The sequence below is a fragment of the Lithobates pipiens genome, unplaced genomic scaffold, assembly GCF_037356315.1.
Source record: "Lithobates pipiens isolate NorthernLeopardFrog02 unplaced genomic scaffold, aLitPip1_a1.2 Scaffold_16, whole genome shotgun sequence".
NCBI classification, from domain to species: Eukaryota; Metazoa; Chordata; class Amphibia; order Anura; family Ranidae; genus Lithobates; species Lithobates pipiens.
The window spans coordinates 32,785,158-32,801,314 of record NW_027507748.1 but is presented as its reverse complement, the minus strand read 5'-3'; the positions used below and the strand labels follow the sequence as shown (position 1 = coordinate 32,801,314).

The following is a 16,157-nucleotide window of genomic DNA, read 5'->3' as shown; positions in this document are numbered from 1 at the left end:
CAAACATAAAGCCCATCCCTAATGACGGTGTTGTCACTTCCGGAGAGATTATCCACGAAGCAGACGACACTGAAGTGTCCGCTCCTCCCCTGGATTTCAGGTGCCCAATCGGGAGGTGGGGGGGAGGCATAAAAGGATATGGTTAGAAGAATCATGCACATGCGCACGGGAGCCGACACTTGCGGCATATCGCCGCGATCTTCGGCTTGCCCAGTGCGCCTGCACGCCGATGTCTACGGCGCATGTGCCATAGACAGCGGTGGCTGTCTTCAGGTAAATATCTCCTAAACCGTATAGGTTAAGGAGATATATCTTGGACCTACAGGTAAGCCTTAATCTAGGCTTACCTGTAGGTCAAAGTGGTTTGTAAGGGTTTACAACCACTTTAAGCTTTTCCTTTTTTTGACCTCTTCTCTTTAGGCGTCACACCTACCTATCCTATAAACAACAACTACTAGGTTTTTACCTTGCATACCTCTCTATGGTTACACCAGATGATCCATTTGTGGGGTTCCTTTTCAACCATTTTTGCCTCTATGCTAGCCTTCATATAACTTTGACCAGATAATATACAGATAATTCTGCTTTAAGATGGCTTGTCAATATGGCTTCAGTTGGGACATGAGGTCATTAAAATTGTAATTAAAAATAGATTTTTGTAATCCTTTCTTGCTTGTCATTTTTTGTAATTTTGTTTTTCTATTTTGCAGTAGATAGTCGCCGACAAATATAATTCTCCTGAGGAAGCTACTATTCGTGGTGAAATATGTTGAGAATTTGTTGAATTGCACATTCTGTAACTGTAACTTTTCTATATGTTTGAGGGACTTTTTATTCTATCATGTTTTTATTCGTAAATAAATATTCTTGATATACTTATTGTGTTTAATTAGAGAAACCAAAGCACCCCATACTGACAACCTGACAGGGGGCATCATACAGCCAATGCTTCAATTATGAATGAACAGTGAGAGTGATCAGTACTGATCACTCAGAAAAGTAAGGGGTTGGCAAATAGGACATTTACAGACCCTTCCACCAGTCTCCATCTTGAAGGATTCTATTGTGTGCTTGCAGGAAGTAGGGAAGCCTAGCAACAGTAGGGAAGCCTAGCAACAGTGCATGGGTAGGGGGAAACATTTGGTGCACATGAAGGGTGATCTGTATGGTGGGGGGGGGGGTGACTGGAACAGATTCCCAGTATGTTTCTCTGCCACAGCTAAAAGCCAATGGGTGGGAGAGAAAAGGCTGGTTTTGAGCTGCTGTAGAGAGCCATACAGGTGATTTATACCACTAATTGCCCCCCCGCCACCCTCCCTGCCCACATACAATTCACCCCTCTGCCTAGGTCCCCCTGCTGGCCTGGGCCTCATATTAGAGGGCTGGTGGTACCTCCTTATCCACAACTCTGGCTGCATACCATCTCCTCTGTGCACCATCAGAGGCAACGATACATCTACTTTGTTCAGATAACAGTAGGGAAAAGCTGTCCAACCACGTGGCATGGCTGCAAAGCTCTAGATCAGCCTCTCAACCTTTTTAACCCAAAGAAACCCTTGCAGTCTGTATCAGGTCTCCCCTGCTAAAATTATTCCATTGGTGGTCTTTGGGAAATTGCCCCTTGCATTGGTGGTGGTCAGTGGGAAGAATGATCACGACTGGCACGAGTGGTGTTGGACCTGGAACTATGCAGGTACCATCACCTGGGAGGTCAGTCAAGCCACCTCTTGAAGAACCCTTAGCCATCTCTATTGGAACCCTTGTGTTCCATGCAACCCTGGTTGAGAACAGCTGCTCTAGACCCTTAAATGTCTGGCAATATTTATTCCTAAAATGTTAAAGTGGTCACAAAGTGACTAAGCATAAATAGTAGGCATGTAAAAAAAATTAAAAAAAAAACGCACAACACACATTTTGTGAACACTGGGTTTAATCTTTGGATCCAGACATACAAAATATAGACAAATTGTTGTAGGATAAATAGCACCAAGCTGTTTATCTGCAGACCAATTTGTTCCAAACTTTTTTCTTGCAAACTCTCCAGTAAAAATTTACATTTAATGGTGCTTATATTTTATAAAATGTTTAATATAATCACTACACTAAATAAAAAATAACCTTTAAATGAAAGCTTCAGGCAAACTTTACATTTTGTAAAAAAATTGGGATGGTTGAATACATTCCATGTAATAAATTTGGTGCCCCCTGGGGCGATTTCCTCAGGTTTGGTCTAGCACCAGTCAGAGACAGGAAATTAAGAGGATTTACCCTACATGGCACATAGCAATAAAGAGACATTTAACAGGGGTCCCAACCTGTCTAAGCCCTTGTACACGCGGTCGGAAAATGGAAGATTCTACCCAGAATTCCCTGCTTACAAACAACTTACTTAACTACACATAGTAAATCAAATCAACAGAACAACTGCAGCAATACCAAAAAAGAATGCTATATCGAGCCTGCACTCCACATATGATTGTCTTATGTAAATTACAAACCTTACATGTAATTTTAACAACACCGGTACAGATAATCAGCATAGACAGCTGGTGGACAAAACAGTGGTTGGAGGATAAAAGGAAGAGGGGCAAAAAAAAGAAAAAAAAAGAGGTACAGTTACCTTAAGTCCTAAGGTTTTGCCTTTGGCAAATACGTTTACGGACCTGTCAGATGATGATGATGAGTGGGACTCGTTCAGTACGGCATCCTCTGAGTGCCAGGGTGCAATGAAGCAAGCTGGTTCTCCAGGGAGAGGGAGCAGTCAGGCTAAGAAATGGCTACCTCAATTACCCTTATGGCAGTTCCCACTCCGTTTTTATAAAAGGCTACATGTATGGTGACAGTGATGTTCCTAAGCCCTTGTACACACGATCGGAGATTACGACAGAATGTGTCCGATCGGATCGGACTGTTACCGTCGGAATATCCGTCGGACCAAATTTTCCAACTTGCCGGAAATATTTTCCGTCAAAATGCTCCGATCGGACATACTCCGATCATGTGTAGAGAATTGCCACGCATGCTCAGGTCAAATTCCTACATCAAAGCTATTGGCTACTAGCCTAAACGTAGTCCCGTCGTAACGAAATAACGTCATCTGATTTTCCGACAACTTCGTCTGACCGTGTGTATGCAACAGTTTCAGACAAAATCCGTCGGACAAAATCCGACCGATTTGGTTGTCGGAATCTCCGACTGTGTGTATAAGGGCTAAAGGTTGTTTTGGCTGGAGTTGGGCTCAATTATTAGAAAACATGAAAACTCCATTCTGATCAATTATAGGGGCCAATCCAAAAAAAAAAAAAAAATCAGTAGAAGGTCAGAACGGAATAGAACACAGAATGAGAATGGGGGGGGGGGGGGTATTACCAGAATAGAGAGAAAAAAAATAAAAGCTTCCAATGGCAACACTTGGTGACAGCTTACCAGTAGGTAATGTACCAGGCTGGAATAAAATAAAATAAAAATTTCCATTGGGACAGAGATGGGAGAATGAACAGGTTGTGGTTTTAACCTTTTCTATTCTATGGAAATGTAAAAAGGTTTTGGCATGTGATCTATTTTTAGGGTCTGTCATCCTAATCTTTACCTAGAAAGACATGATCTTAAGACACTGATCTGAACAAGTTTACAGAGTTCAGACTATTCAGGAATCCCAATATGCCCACTTGTTCTGTCAATGGCTTACTAGGTTTTGTAGCAAGGATCAGGACAGGGCTGGACTGGGACAGAAATTTGGCCCTGGACTTCATCCAGACCAGCCCACTTACATTTTGAGTGTCCCATCAGCACCCCCTAACATCAGAGTGTCCCATCAGCACCCCCTTACATCAGAGTGTCCCATCAGCACCCCCTTACATCAGAGTGTCCCATTACCAGCCCCCTTACATCAGAGTGTCCCATCAGCAGCCCCCTTACATCAAAGTGTCCCATCAGCAGCCCCCTTACATCAAAGTGTCCCATTACCAGCCCCCTTACATCAGAGTGTCCCATTACCAGCCCCCTTACATCAGAGTGTCCAATCAGCAGCCCCCTTACATCAGAGTGGCCCACTGAGCCATCGGCCCACCGGGAAACTCCCGGTAGTCCCAATGGCCAGTACATGCCAGGATAACCTAAAGTTAACATTCTAGAATTATTTGAACCAGTCAAAAATACTTGGAAAAGTCCTATAAGGAGGAGCCTCTTTTATAGCTTTGCATACTTTGCAGTATTCGGTCACCCAAGTTTTTCTTATCGCTCCTGGTTTATAGTTGGCTCTCCAGCTGAAATACTGGAGGTAACTCTGATCATCCTGGTCCAGACTCAGAAGATAAGAAGCCATTTCTTTGGGAGAAGAAAAGTCATCAACGTGAATGAAGGAGTCTGAGGGGATGAAGCGCTCATAGTTTTTACGTGGAGGGCCCATTACAATTGGCAGCGCTCCTGTGTAGAAAGCATTAAACCAGAGCTTTTCTGTAATGTAGTCTTCATGGAGGTAGTTCTCAAAAGCAAGGTAGAATTTATACTCTGATAGAGTTTTAAGATGTTTCTCTCTTGGCAATGGCATACGGTGCTTCCCATAGACATCAATTTGAATATATTTTGCCAGCTGCTCATAGTACTTTACTCTCTTTAGCTCCGGTTTCCAGTTACTGACTACCCAAGCCACAAGCTTGGTTTTTTTATGAATCGTAAAATTTTCTGCTACATCATTCTTTTCAATCCAACCATAAGGGGTAAAGATATCAGAGTCTGACCTGTAAGACATAGTAAGGTTGAAGATATTCTCCATCATGGTGAGGTTTCTCAGATGTTCCGGAGGCTCCAAATTAAACCAGATCCAGTACTGGCCAGGTGGTCTAGACATTGGTGGCAAGTTTGTTCTAGAAGTTGACACATCCCTGTGGTGAATAACTACAGCATTTGCATCAAAGTACAAGCTGCGGTTCACTGTGAACAAACAGCCAGATGAATCAACCGACAGTGGGCATTGGTTGAGAGGGAAAAGGTGCCCACCGGGCCATGTCCAAAGCAGGATGATCAAAGGCACAGTAGATTTTGTAGATGACTGCAGCTCATCTGGTGGGAGAGAGATTTTGGTCACCATTGACTGATTTACTGAAATGGCCAGGGCATCCTTTGGCTGATCATTTTTTGTTACAGACTTCGGGTTTTCACAAAACACAGTAAATAACAAAAAGGTGGTGCAAGCTTGAAAGATTAAACATGCAAATACATAAGTCCATCTGCTATGCAACTGTCCTGTAGAGCCCACTGCAATGTGTTTGGCAAACTCGACTTGTTGAACCATGCACGAAGCTGAATTCTTTTTACTAGTTCCAGCCTAAGAAAAAAAAATATTGAACGTTACCAAAATATCCTATTTACAAGCAATATTTAAAGTGCAGTGAGATACATGGGTGAAATAATATTTGTGCTTATGTAATTGAGTCTCAATGAATATAAAGGCCAAGTAGAAATGCATATTGTGATCTCTGTGGGGACCTAGGTAATTGTGAACCCCACTGACAATTTCCCTTTCCATGCCCAATAGTCTCAAAGGTTAGAAGGGGCCACATATAAATGCACATTGTTGACCCCCAATGTCAATGACTTTTCCAATACTCCATCATCTCAATGTAGAGAAAGGGACACGTAGTAGTGCACATATTAAGCCACAAGGGGGTCTAATTAATTGTGAGCCCCATATGGCCTAGGTAATTGTTTACCCTAATATCAATTACAATTTCCGTGCCCAATAGTCTCTATAGAAGTAGATAGAAGGGTCAAGTAGAAATGCACATTGGGAGCTCTATGGGGCATAGGCAATTGTGGACCCCAATGTTAACTTCTGTTATAATGCTCAACAAGGGATAGAAGAAGCCAAATAGGAATGACAAAAAATATTTTTCTTCCCCCTGCCCAATATCCATACCCTTGTACTGTGGGTGCCAGATACTTATAGCAGAGCTACTAGCCAGGCCTTTACTTGCCACCAGTTGCCCCACCCTGCCAAGCCCCCAATGCCAACCCTAAACACACCCTCGTAAATTATCTAATGAAATGACACTTAAATGTTTTATGTAGAAATAAGTTACAAAAATGAACAACTTTATCAGTGCCCATGATTGCAACGTGACCGGTGCAGAGGAAGAGAGGGCTGCCATGTCACAGAGCGGGGATTACCTGCTGTAACAGCTTACATTTAAATTGCCGCCCAAACGCCGTCACACACAGCCCTGCCTCCTAACCCGACGCCTATGACAGACAGAACACATCCTGGCATTGGACCAGCCGGGTCAGGTAGCGGGGCTGTCTGACCAGGAACAGATGGCAATTCAAATATAAGCCTTTACAGTGGACAATCCCCGCTCTGTACTCCGGCCGGCTCGTCTCTTCTTCCATGCTCTTTCCCCCCGGGGCCATCGCTGGGAGAAGGGCTCCCAATCAATAAAGCCTGCTGGCGGTGCTCGCCCCATCTGTCCCCCACTCCCAGGCAGCCCACACTTGCCAGCAGTAATTTTGAGGGCTGCCTATAGTATATTTTTACCTACAAGGAGGAATGGCAGCTCAAGTGCAATAGTGTGCACATGTGTGGGGCAAGCTACTTTTGTATTGGCATCTTCGGCAGTCCACTTCACTACTCTGCACTGAGCAGTTACAGAAGCCTATAGGCATACATACATTAATTTCGCGTTTCTGGCACACCGATAATATAATCCCATAAAAAGCCTCATCAAATGATATGTCTGGCGAAAATCCAACACAACTCACCATCCAAACAACACCATTCCTACAGTAAAGCACAGAGGTGGTAATATCCTGCAGCAGTAGCTGGAGCACTTGTCAGGATAGAAGGAAAAATGGATAGGGCAAAATACAATCAATTTCTGAAGAAAAATCTGATGCCCTCTGCCAGAAAGTGGTCGATGGGAAGAAGGTTTACCTTCCAACATGACAATGACCCAAAGCTCACAGCAAAAATGAGCACACAGTGGGTTGAAGGAGATCAAGGTAATTGTCCTTGCATGACCTAGTCAGAGCCCAGACTTAAACTCCATTGAAAATCTGTGGAATAACTTAAATACTGCAGTCCACAAATGGTCACCATCAAATTGCAAAGTTAGTAGAGACAAATCCCAACAGAGTAAAGGCTGTAATTAAAGCAAAAGGTGGTTCAACAAAATACTGACACAAGGGGGTGATCCTTTTTCCAACTCAGTACAGGAACTACTTTTGGGAATCGGTGTGGCGTGGGAAAAAGTGTTTGCCCCCTTCCTCATTTCCTGTTCCTTTGCATGTTTGTCACACTTACCGTATATACTCGAGTATAGGCCGACCCGAATATAAGCCGAGGCCCCCAATTTACCCCCAAAAAACTGGAAAACTTATTGACTCGTGTATAAGCCGAGGGTGAGACATGGCTGTCCATCCCTGTGTGTCCGTCCATCCCTGTGTGTGTGTCCGTCCATCCATCCCTGTGTGTGTGTCCATCCATCCATCCATCCCTGTGTGTGTGTCCGTCCATCCATCCCTGTGTGTGTATCCATCCATCCATCCATCCCTGTGTGTGTGTGTGTGTGTGTGTGTGTGTGTATTCATCCATCCATCCATCCCTGTGTGTGTGTGTGTGTGTGTGTATCCATCCATCCCTGTGTGTGTGTGTGTGTGTGTGTGTGTGTGTGTGTGTATCCATCCATCCATCTGTGTGTGTGTGTGTGTGTGTGTGTGTGTGTGTGTGTGTGTGTGTGTGTGTGTGTCCGTGCAGCCTTGTGTGTGTGTGTCCAGCCTACCTGTGTCCCAAGCCTCCGTCCCGAGCTGCCGTCGTCCCGAGCCTCCTCCGTCCCGTGCCGTGCCTCCTCCGTCCCGTGCCGTGCCTCCTCCGTCCCGTGCCGTGCCTCCTCCGTGCCGTGCCTCCTCCGTCCCGTGCCTCCTCCGTCCCGTGCCTCCTCCGTCCCGTGCCGTGCCGATGGATCGCCGCTCTTCTCGGCGGCCATTCTACAATTCAAAATTCCGCCTCCGCCTGTGATAGGCGGAACACTCAATTTCCCAGCAGCCTGTGTTCCGCCTATCACGGACATCCTCTCATACTCGTCCGTAGTATGAGAATGAGCGGATGTCCGTGATAGGCGGAACACTGACTGCTGGGAAATTCAGTGTTCCGCCTATCACAGGCGGAGGCGGAGAAGGAGGCGCGGCTTTTGAATTTTAATGTCCGCCGTCTGTCTGCTCGATACGCTGATCGAGCAGTCAGACAGCGGTGACTCGAGTATAAGCCGAGGGGGCACTTTCAGCCTCAAAAAAGAGGCTGAAAATCTCGGCTTATACTCGAGTATATACGGTAAGTGTTTCGGAACATCAAACCAATTTAAACAATAGTCAAGGACAACACAAGTAAACACAAAATGCAATTTGTAAATGAAGGTGTTTATTATTAAAGGTGAAAAAAAATCCAAACCATCATGGCCCTGTGTGAAAAGGTGATTGCCCCCTAAACCTAATAACTGGTTGGGCCACCCTTAGCAGCAACAACTGCAACCAAGCATTTGCGATAACGTGCAATGAGGCTTTTACAGCGTCCTGGAGGAATTTTGGCCCACTCATCTTTGCAGAATTGTCCTAATTCAGTTACATTAGAGGGTTTTCGAGCATGAACGGCCTTTTTAAGGTCATACAACAACATCTCAATAGGATTAAGGTCAGGACTTTGGCTAGGCCACTCCAAAGTCTTCATTTTGTTTTTCTTCAGCCATTCAGTGGTGGACTTGCTGGTGTGTTTAGGATCATTGTCCTGCTGCAGAACCCAAGTTTGTTTCAGCTTGAGTACACGAACAGATGGTCGGACATTCTCCTTCAGGATCTCTTGGTAGACAGCAGAATTCATAGTTCCTTTTATCACGGCAAGTCTTCCAGGTCCTGAAGCAGCAAAACAGCCCCAGACCATCACACTACCACCACCATATTTTACTGTTGGTATAATGTTCTTTTTATGAAATGCAGTGTTCCTTCTACGCCAGATATACTTGGACACACACCTTCCAAAGAGTTCCACTTTTGTCTCATCGGTCCACAGAATGTTGTCCCAAAAGTCTTGGGGATCATCAAGATGTGTTGTGGAGAAATTGAGACGAGCTTTGATGTTCTTTTTGCTCAGCAGGGGTTTTCTCCTTGGAACTCTGCCATGCAGGCCATTTTTGCCCAGTCTTTTCCTGATGGTGGAGGCATGAACGCTGACCTTAACTGAGGCAAGTGAGGCCTGCAGTTCCTTGGACGTTGTTGTGGGGTCTTTTGTGACCTCTTGGATGAGTCGTCGCTGCGCTCTTGGGGTAATTTTGGGCGGCCGGCCACTCCTGGGAAGGTTCACCACTGTTCCATGTCTTCGCCATTTGTGGATAATGGCTCTCACTGTGGTTCGCTGGATTCCCAAAGCTTTGGAAATGGCTTTATAACCCTTTCCAGACTGATAGATCTCAATTACTTTCTTTCTCAATTGTTCCTGAATTTCTTTGGGTCTCGGCATGATGTGTAGCTTTTAAGGATCTTCTGGTGGACCTTACTGTGTCAAGCAGCTCCTATTTAAGTGATGCCTTGATTGTGAACAGGTGTGGCAATAATCAGGCCTGGGTGTGGCTATAGAAATTGAACTCAGGTGTGGACAACCACAGTTATAGTATGTTTTAACAAGGGGGGCAACCACTTTTTCACACAGGGCCATGATGGTTTGGATTTTTTTTCACCTTTAATAATAAACACCTTCATTTACAAATTGCATTTTGTGTTTACTTGTGTTGTCCTTGACTATTGTTTAAATTGGTTTGATGTTCCGAAACACTTAAGTGTGACAAACATGCAAAGGAACAGGAAATGAGGAAGGGGGCAAACACTTTTTCACACCACTGTATAATACCAATATTGGACACTTGTAGCGTTTTTCATGCGACTGTTTCCTAAATTGAAGATTGGCACCTCTTTGCACTTTTTTCACTGGTCACTTTTTATCCTGTGTCATAGATAGCCAGGATATTACCGAGGGACATGTTTAGTGATTCTATGCGGCTTTGAAAAGTTTCCTTTATGCATAAGGACTTGGTATCAACTATTATTCATATGAACTACTTTCCGTATGAATTTTTTGCAGTTTGATTTATTGTTACATGGCACTTATATGAATTTTTTGATTCTTTGATTTTTTGATTATGATTTCCTTTTTTGAGGTCATTACCATACGGCACTCATATTGATTTAACTAAGTAGAGTCAGCACGCATTTGCACTTTAATTCCTATAGGGTTCAACTAGCACTTATAATACCACTGAGGTTGGAGAAAGGTCACTAAGAGCATATTTATATATACTTTGGGTTTAGCGCCATAACCTATTAATCTTATCCTTAAAACTTTAACCCCCCCCCCTCCCATACTAGGAGGTGGAGGTTTCAGGTAAAGGCAGCTCTAACCCCGAAAATTTACTTCCTAAAGGGTTTTTTTAACATTTTTTGTTTTTAGCACTCATAGGGTGAGTAGTCCGTAGCGCGACTTTACCTATTTATGAATACAAATGCACGCCACACTTTTCACATATTTGTAAAAAAAATAATAATAATAATTTAAAACCCATTTCTCATTTTTCTTCCACTTCACAATTATGTGCCACTTTGTGTTGGTCTATCACATAAAATCCCAATAAAAACATACTTATGTTTTTGGTTGTAACATGACAAAAAAAACTTGGAAAATTAATGGGTTATGAATACTTTTTCCAAGACACGCACAGTTCTATAACGTAAAGTAGAACTATAGGCAAAACTCCCCCCAAAATTTTGTATAGACCAGGGAGGGTTGTAACCCCTGTCAGATTCCCACCATCTGTTTCCCATTACAGAGATTTCCCTTCACTTCCTGTCCCATAGCCAAACAGAAAGTAAGAGGAAATTCCTGCAAATTAAAGGATTTCCTTTGGGACCCCCAGGTTGCCAGAACCAGTGTCCCCTATTGGAAGTTTTCACCAATATTACTTTTCTGGACAAAACCCAAAATGTGGAATTTGCTTTGACTTTCAATGATCATGGCAAACACGACAAATCGAGAGGGTAGATCACCCCCAACGAGGCATAGATAGCAATAGACATGTGCAATTAGTTTTGTTCCAAATTAGTTTTGACGAAACTCAACAAATTAATTTGGAAATATTTGAATTAACAAAAACCTGTTTAACAATTTTTTTTGAAATTCGAAAATTTGGAAAATTGAAAATAACAAAAAAAACGAAACCCCAAAATAATAATAACTATTACTATTAAATTTGGCTGTTAGAGAACGTAACAAAAACGAAGTTATGAATTATCCAAAACAAATGTCACATCTAAACAAATGGAACGCAATGCATATGGATGAGCCAAACACCCCCCTGTTCGGTTCGCACCAGAACGGCCGTTTTTTCAGGAGCAGTGATTTTAATAATGGTTAAAGTGAAACAATAAAAGTGTAATATTCCTTTAAATTTCGTACCTGGGGGGTTCCCCTTAATATCCATACCAGACCTGAAGGGCCTGGTAATTGAATTTGGGGGAACCCCATGCTTTTTTTTCTTTACCAATGACTTTCAATGAGTGTTCTCTGTATTACGGAAGCTGACAATTCATTATAGCCGCGAGTGATTTTAAATGACTTTTTTTTCCTGCAGAAATGACACTTTGTGCAGGGACAGTTCTAAGCACGGGAAACATGCACCCCTTCACAGGCATACTATAGACACCCCCCAGGTACGAAATTTAAAAGGATATTACACTTTTATTGTTTCACTTTAATCATTATTAAAATCACTGCTCCCGAAAAAAATGCCGTTTTTGCATTGATCCATGTCCCCTGGGGCAGGACCCAGGTCCCCAAACACTTTTTAGGACAGTAACTTGCATATTAGCCTTTAAAATTAGCACTTTAGATTTCTCCCATAGACTTGTACAGGGTGTTCCGCGGCTTTTTGAATTTGCAGCAAACACCCCAAATTGTTCACTGTTCGCTGAATAGGCAATGTTCGAATCGAACATGAGTTCGACTCAAACTCGAAGCTCATTACTAGCAATGATTAATAAAAACATTAATTTGTTACGTTCCAGTCATTTAGATGTGGCAATCGTTATTTCGGATAGTTCGTAACTTTGGAGAAATTCATATTTGTTACGTTCACTAACAGACAAATTTGAAAGGAAATTACAATGCCTATAATTTAATGTGTCATTTTGAATTTTCTAATTTATTCATGTAGTACTAACCCCCGAAGGAGCTGCTGGTTATTTTTGGCCTTACCGTTACCTTCTGTTCTCCTTGTTGCACGTCTAGGGGATGTCCCGTGGTAAATAGCCCAGTAACTTGAGACTGACAACAAATCAACTTGAATGGATTTTATTTGCAAAACTCAGTCAATTTAAAAGTCTTTTAACTTGGGATCAGAGGGTTGGAAAGGAAGTTCAGGTACTCTTAGGCCGCGTACACACGGGCGGACTGTTCGCCCAACTTAGTTCGTCAAACAATCCGACAAACAGTCCGCTCAAAATTTGCATGAACGGACTTGACCACACACGATGAACGAACAGTCCGCTGAAAGCGTGCGCGATGACGTGAACGGCATGTACGACGGGACGAGAAATACGACGTCCAATACACTGCAATGCAACCTTCGCCGTGTAAATCCTTTCTGAGCATGCGCGAAACTTAGTTTGTCGAACAAGCCTACACACGAGCGGACTGTCCGCTGAAACCAAGTTTCAGCGGACTGTCTTACGGAAATTCCGAAAAACTTTGTTCGTCAGACTGTCCGCTGAAACTGTCCGCTGAAGCCCACACACGAGCGGACTGTCCGCTGAAACACTGTTCAGTGGACAAAGTTGGGCGAACAGTCCGCCCGTGTGTACGCGGCCTTAGTGTCAAAGTAAAAAAAAATATTGAAGAACTTGCTTACTTTGACTGCATCCAGAGAATAGCCATTCGCAGCTGAATGATCACTCTAGTTGGACAGTTCCTCTCTCACAAGGCCTAGCAGCCATCTTGGTGCTTACTCAGGAACAAGTCTCTGCCACAGACGTTGTTGTAGAACATACAAGGTAATGTCTCTTTGCCACAGACGTTGTTGTAGAACCCTTAGGAAAACTAAGCTTGAGAACACTTGTGGGATACCTGGATCTTTCAGCCTGCTTGGCGATATCCACAAGACCGCATTCTCTCTGTTACTTCAGCCCTTCCAGGCTCTTGTTAAGAAAACCAACCCATACATGGTATTCTTCTAAAGAGTCCTCCCCTGGAATGCTTGAAGTACTCTAGGTCTCTCCCGAACCGGAGACGGCACCCAACCACCTCAGAATCCTCCTTTAGTTTCCTTGCCTCAGGCTAGCCAGCCCAGAGACATTAAAGTTGGGTGGATCTGCACCCCAGGCCATAGCCTTCCTGGGGGCTGGTCAGGAGGACCAGGACCATGAAGTCAGCACATCATACTGGACCGGAACCCTGAACCACATGACATCCACATCTTAAATACCCTCTCTCAGAGGGCACAGCAACGGGGCCACTCCCACTGACCTGGCTCCGAAAGGGAGTAATTTAAGTACCTAACCAGACCATAGTTCCACGTCTGCCACAAGAGACAGTGCCCCCTGTGGCCAGGGTGAACATCTCACAGTTCATTCAGACTGATGCAGAGGTCCAATTTAGACAAATAAACCCAAACCAAACTGCAGTTTAGGCAGAGTTTAACTTTGAATAACGCATAGCACGTGCTCTTCAGGAGCCGCTGCTACATTCAAAATGGCGAATTTCTGTCATAACGAATGACCGAAATTCAGAAAATTTGCCTGGTACAATCTGACGTCAGTGTACCGATAGCAGATTGCCCGCAAGTACTTGGCTGTGATACACCTAATTCTACACCTTCATTCCTCTCAGTGCAGGTTTCAGAGAGGATTGAAGGTATAGTGGGGTTGGAGATTCCAGCTGATGAGGAGCAAGGAGAGGTCCGCTTTGTTCTTTGGTGTGGGTCTTTTAGGTACGCTTGCCAACAAACTGCATGGCAGGTCAACATATGTCTGGTCAAGCATGTGGCGCCCAAGCGACTGATGTTTTGGCCATGCAAGATACGCTTGAGACATATGTTGCAAATAGCAGCGGTGCGATCTGATGCACTCGTCTCAAAAAAGGCCCACACCAAAGAACTTTTAGAATAACGTGCAGAGACAGCAGCGCCCTGCACTTGAGCTCAGCGGCATGATGCAGTCGGTGTGCTGCCCTTAAGCTGGCCCCTGGAGGGCATCCTGCCTCTTTGGAGATGTGACTCCTCCTCCTCTCTCCTATCAGGCACCCATGTGGAGTCAGTGACCTCATCATCCCCTCCCTCCTCATCACTGGAGCAAACCTGTCAGTATGCTGCAGCTGGGGGAACATGACTGCCAGATTGCTGTCTTTCTTGAGCATCCCCTCTGTCTGCGCTCACGCTACTGCCTTCCTCTAGCTGAGTGTCATCATCAGAGCCCACAAAACACTGGGCATCCTCCTGGAGCATGTACCCAACACTGTGCTCAAAGAGTTCAGGAGACTCCTCAGGAGGACGTGGTGGGGCTAGGGAAGGAGTGACTGATGCCATTGAGCTGAGGGAAGAGGCCGCGTTGGCAGCTGCTTTGCCAGACAAAGTACCCTAAACCTGGGTGAGAGAGGATGAGGACGGCTTGGTCATCCACTCTACCAAGTCTTCGGCATTTTGCAGCTCAACATGGCCAGCTGCCAAAAAAAAGGACGAGCGTGTCCCACGGCCACGTGCTGATGAGGATGCACCATGTCCACGACCAGCATTGTTCCCTCTAGACACAGAGCCTGCTTGCCCTCTTTTATTGGCTCGCGACTGTCTGGCTCTCCTTGTTGGCCTTCCAGACATACTAATGGCCTGCAAGGAGATGTAGCTGCACAAAGCTGGGACGTATATATAAACTGATTATTCTGCAGCTAGCAGAATCAACTGCCTGCCTGTAGTATTATTAGTATGAGAACACCATCAATTGTATTCAGGTAAGCTTTAGGTGCACACTGTGCAAAGGACACTAAAACAAAATACTGCAGCTCCCTTTAGTGCGCCTTTAAGCCCTCAGGTATATGGGATGTACTTAATGAGTAAGCCTTCTTGATGGCCTTCACTAGCCATGAAGCAATGGTGCTAGAGGATGCCGCTTGACCTCTCTTAAAGCTGCGCGGGATGATTAAAAGGTTTTCCGTTTTTGCCCTTGATGTCTAATGGGTGAGGGTTGCCCTGATCCATGACAAGCGCTGGGAGGTTAATTTCCTGTTTGAAGTGGAAAGATGAGGATACCTTGGGGATGAAGCGATCTGAAGGCCTCAAGACTACTATGTCTGGGTAAACGATCAGGTATAGCTCCTTAGCCAGCAAGGCCTGCATCTCTGAGACTCTTTTCGCCAATGTTATGGCAATTAGAAACTAGACTTTTAGCGTTAGATGCCAAAGAGAGATGTTCTCAAGTGGGAAGAAAGGTTCCTTAGATAGAGCCTCCAGGACAACTGAGAGATCCCAGATCAGGAAGGAAGGCTTTCTGGGGGGTCTTAGTTTTAGGCAGGCCCTTTGAAACTGAACAACAAGGGGATTTTGGGCCCACTTGACTCCAGTCACGGTGGATAGGGCTGACACTTGAATCTTCAGGGTGCTTGACCCAAGGCCTTTCTCTAAGCCTGACTGCAGAAACTCCAAGATCTGTGACACTGATGGAGAGGATGAGTCCCAGCCTTGCTGCTGTGTGAAGGCAATGAATTTTTCCCAGACCCTCCTGTAGGTGCTGTTGGTGGTAGGCCTTCTTGCCTGGAGTAAGGTATCTACCACCTTTTGCGAACAGCCCTGGTCTAGAAACATAGCCCTTTCAGCTTCCAAGCTGTCAGATGCAGCTTCTCCGGGTTCGGGTGAAGTAGAGGACCCTGAGAGAGCAGGTCCGCTGATAACGGGAGAGGGAGTGGGTCTGCTGTGTTCAATTGCAGGAGGGTGGTGAACCATGTCCTCCTCGGCAAAAAGGGAATCACAGCTACTACCGATGCCGCTGATCTCTTGAGTCTGAGTAGGAACCTCGCTATGAGGGGAGTCGGGGGAAAGATGTAGCCTAGATGGAAATTCCAGGGGTGTTGGAGGCAAACTGTT

The 16,157-nt window shown here is 44.7% G+C and overlaps 1 protein-coding gene across 1 annotated transcript in view; it reads right to left on the bottom strand.

Annotated features, from left to right (window-relative positions):
• Window positions 1-1,912: 1,912 nt before the first annotated feature.
• The window catches only part of LOC143981692 (3-galactosyl-N-acetylglucosaminide 4-alpha-L-fucosyltransferase FUT3-like), a 129,824-nt gene continuing 115,579 nt past the window's right edge, over window positions 1,913-16,157 (bottom strand). The window contains exon 2 of the mRNA XM_077479706.1: window positions 1,913-5,326. Coding sequence (XP_077335832.1) covers window positions 4,136-5,326 — 1,191 coding nt within the window. The 3' untranslated portion in view covers window positions 1,913-4,135. The remainder of the gene's footprint in view (window positions 5,327-16,157) is intronic.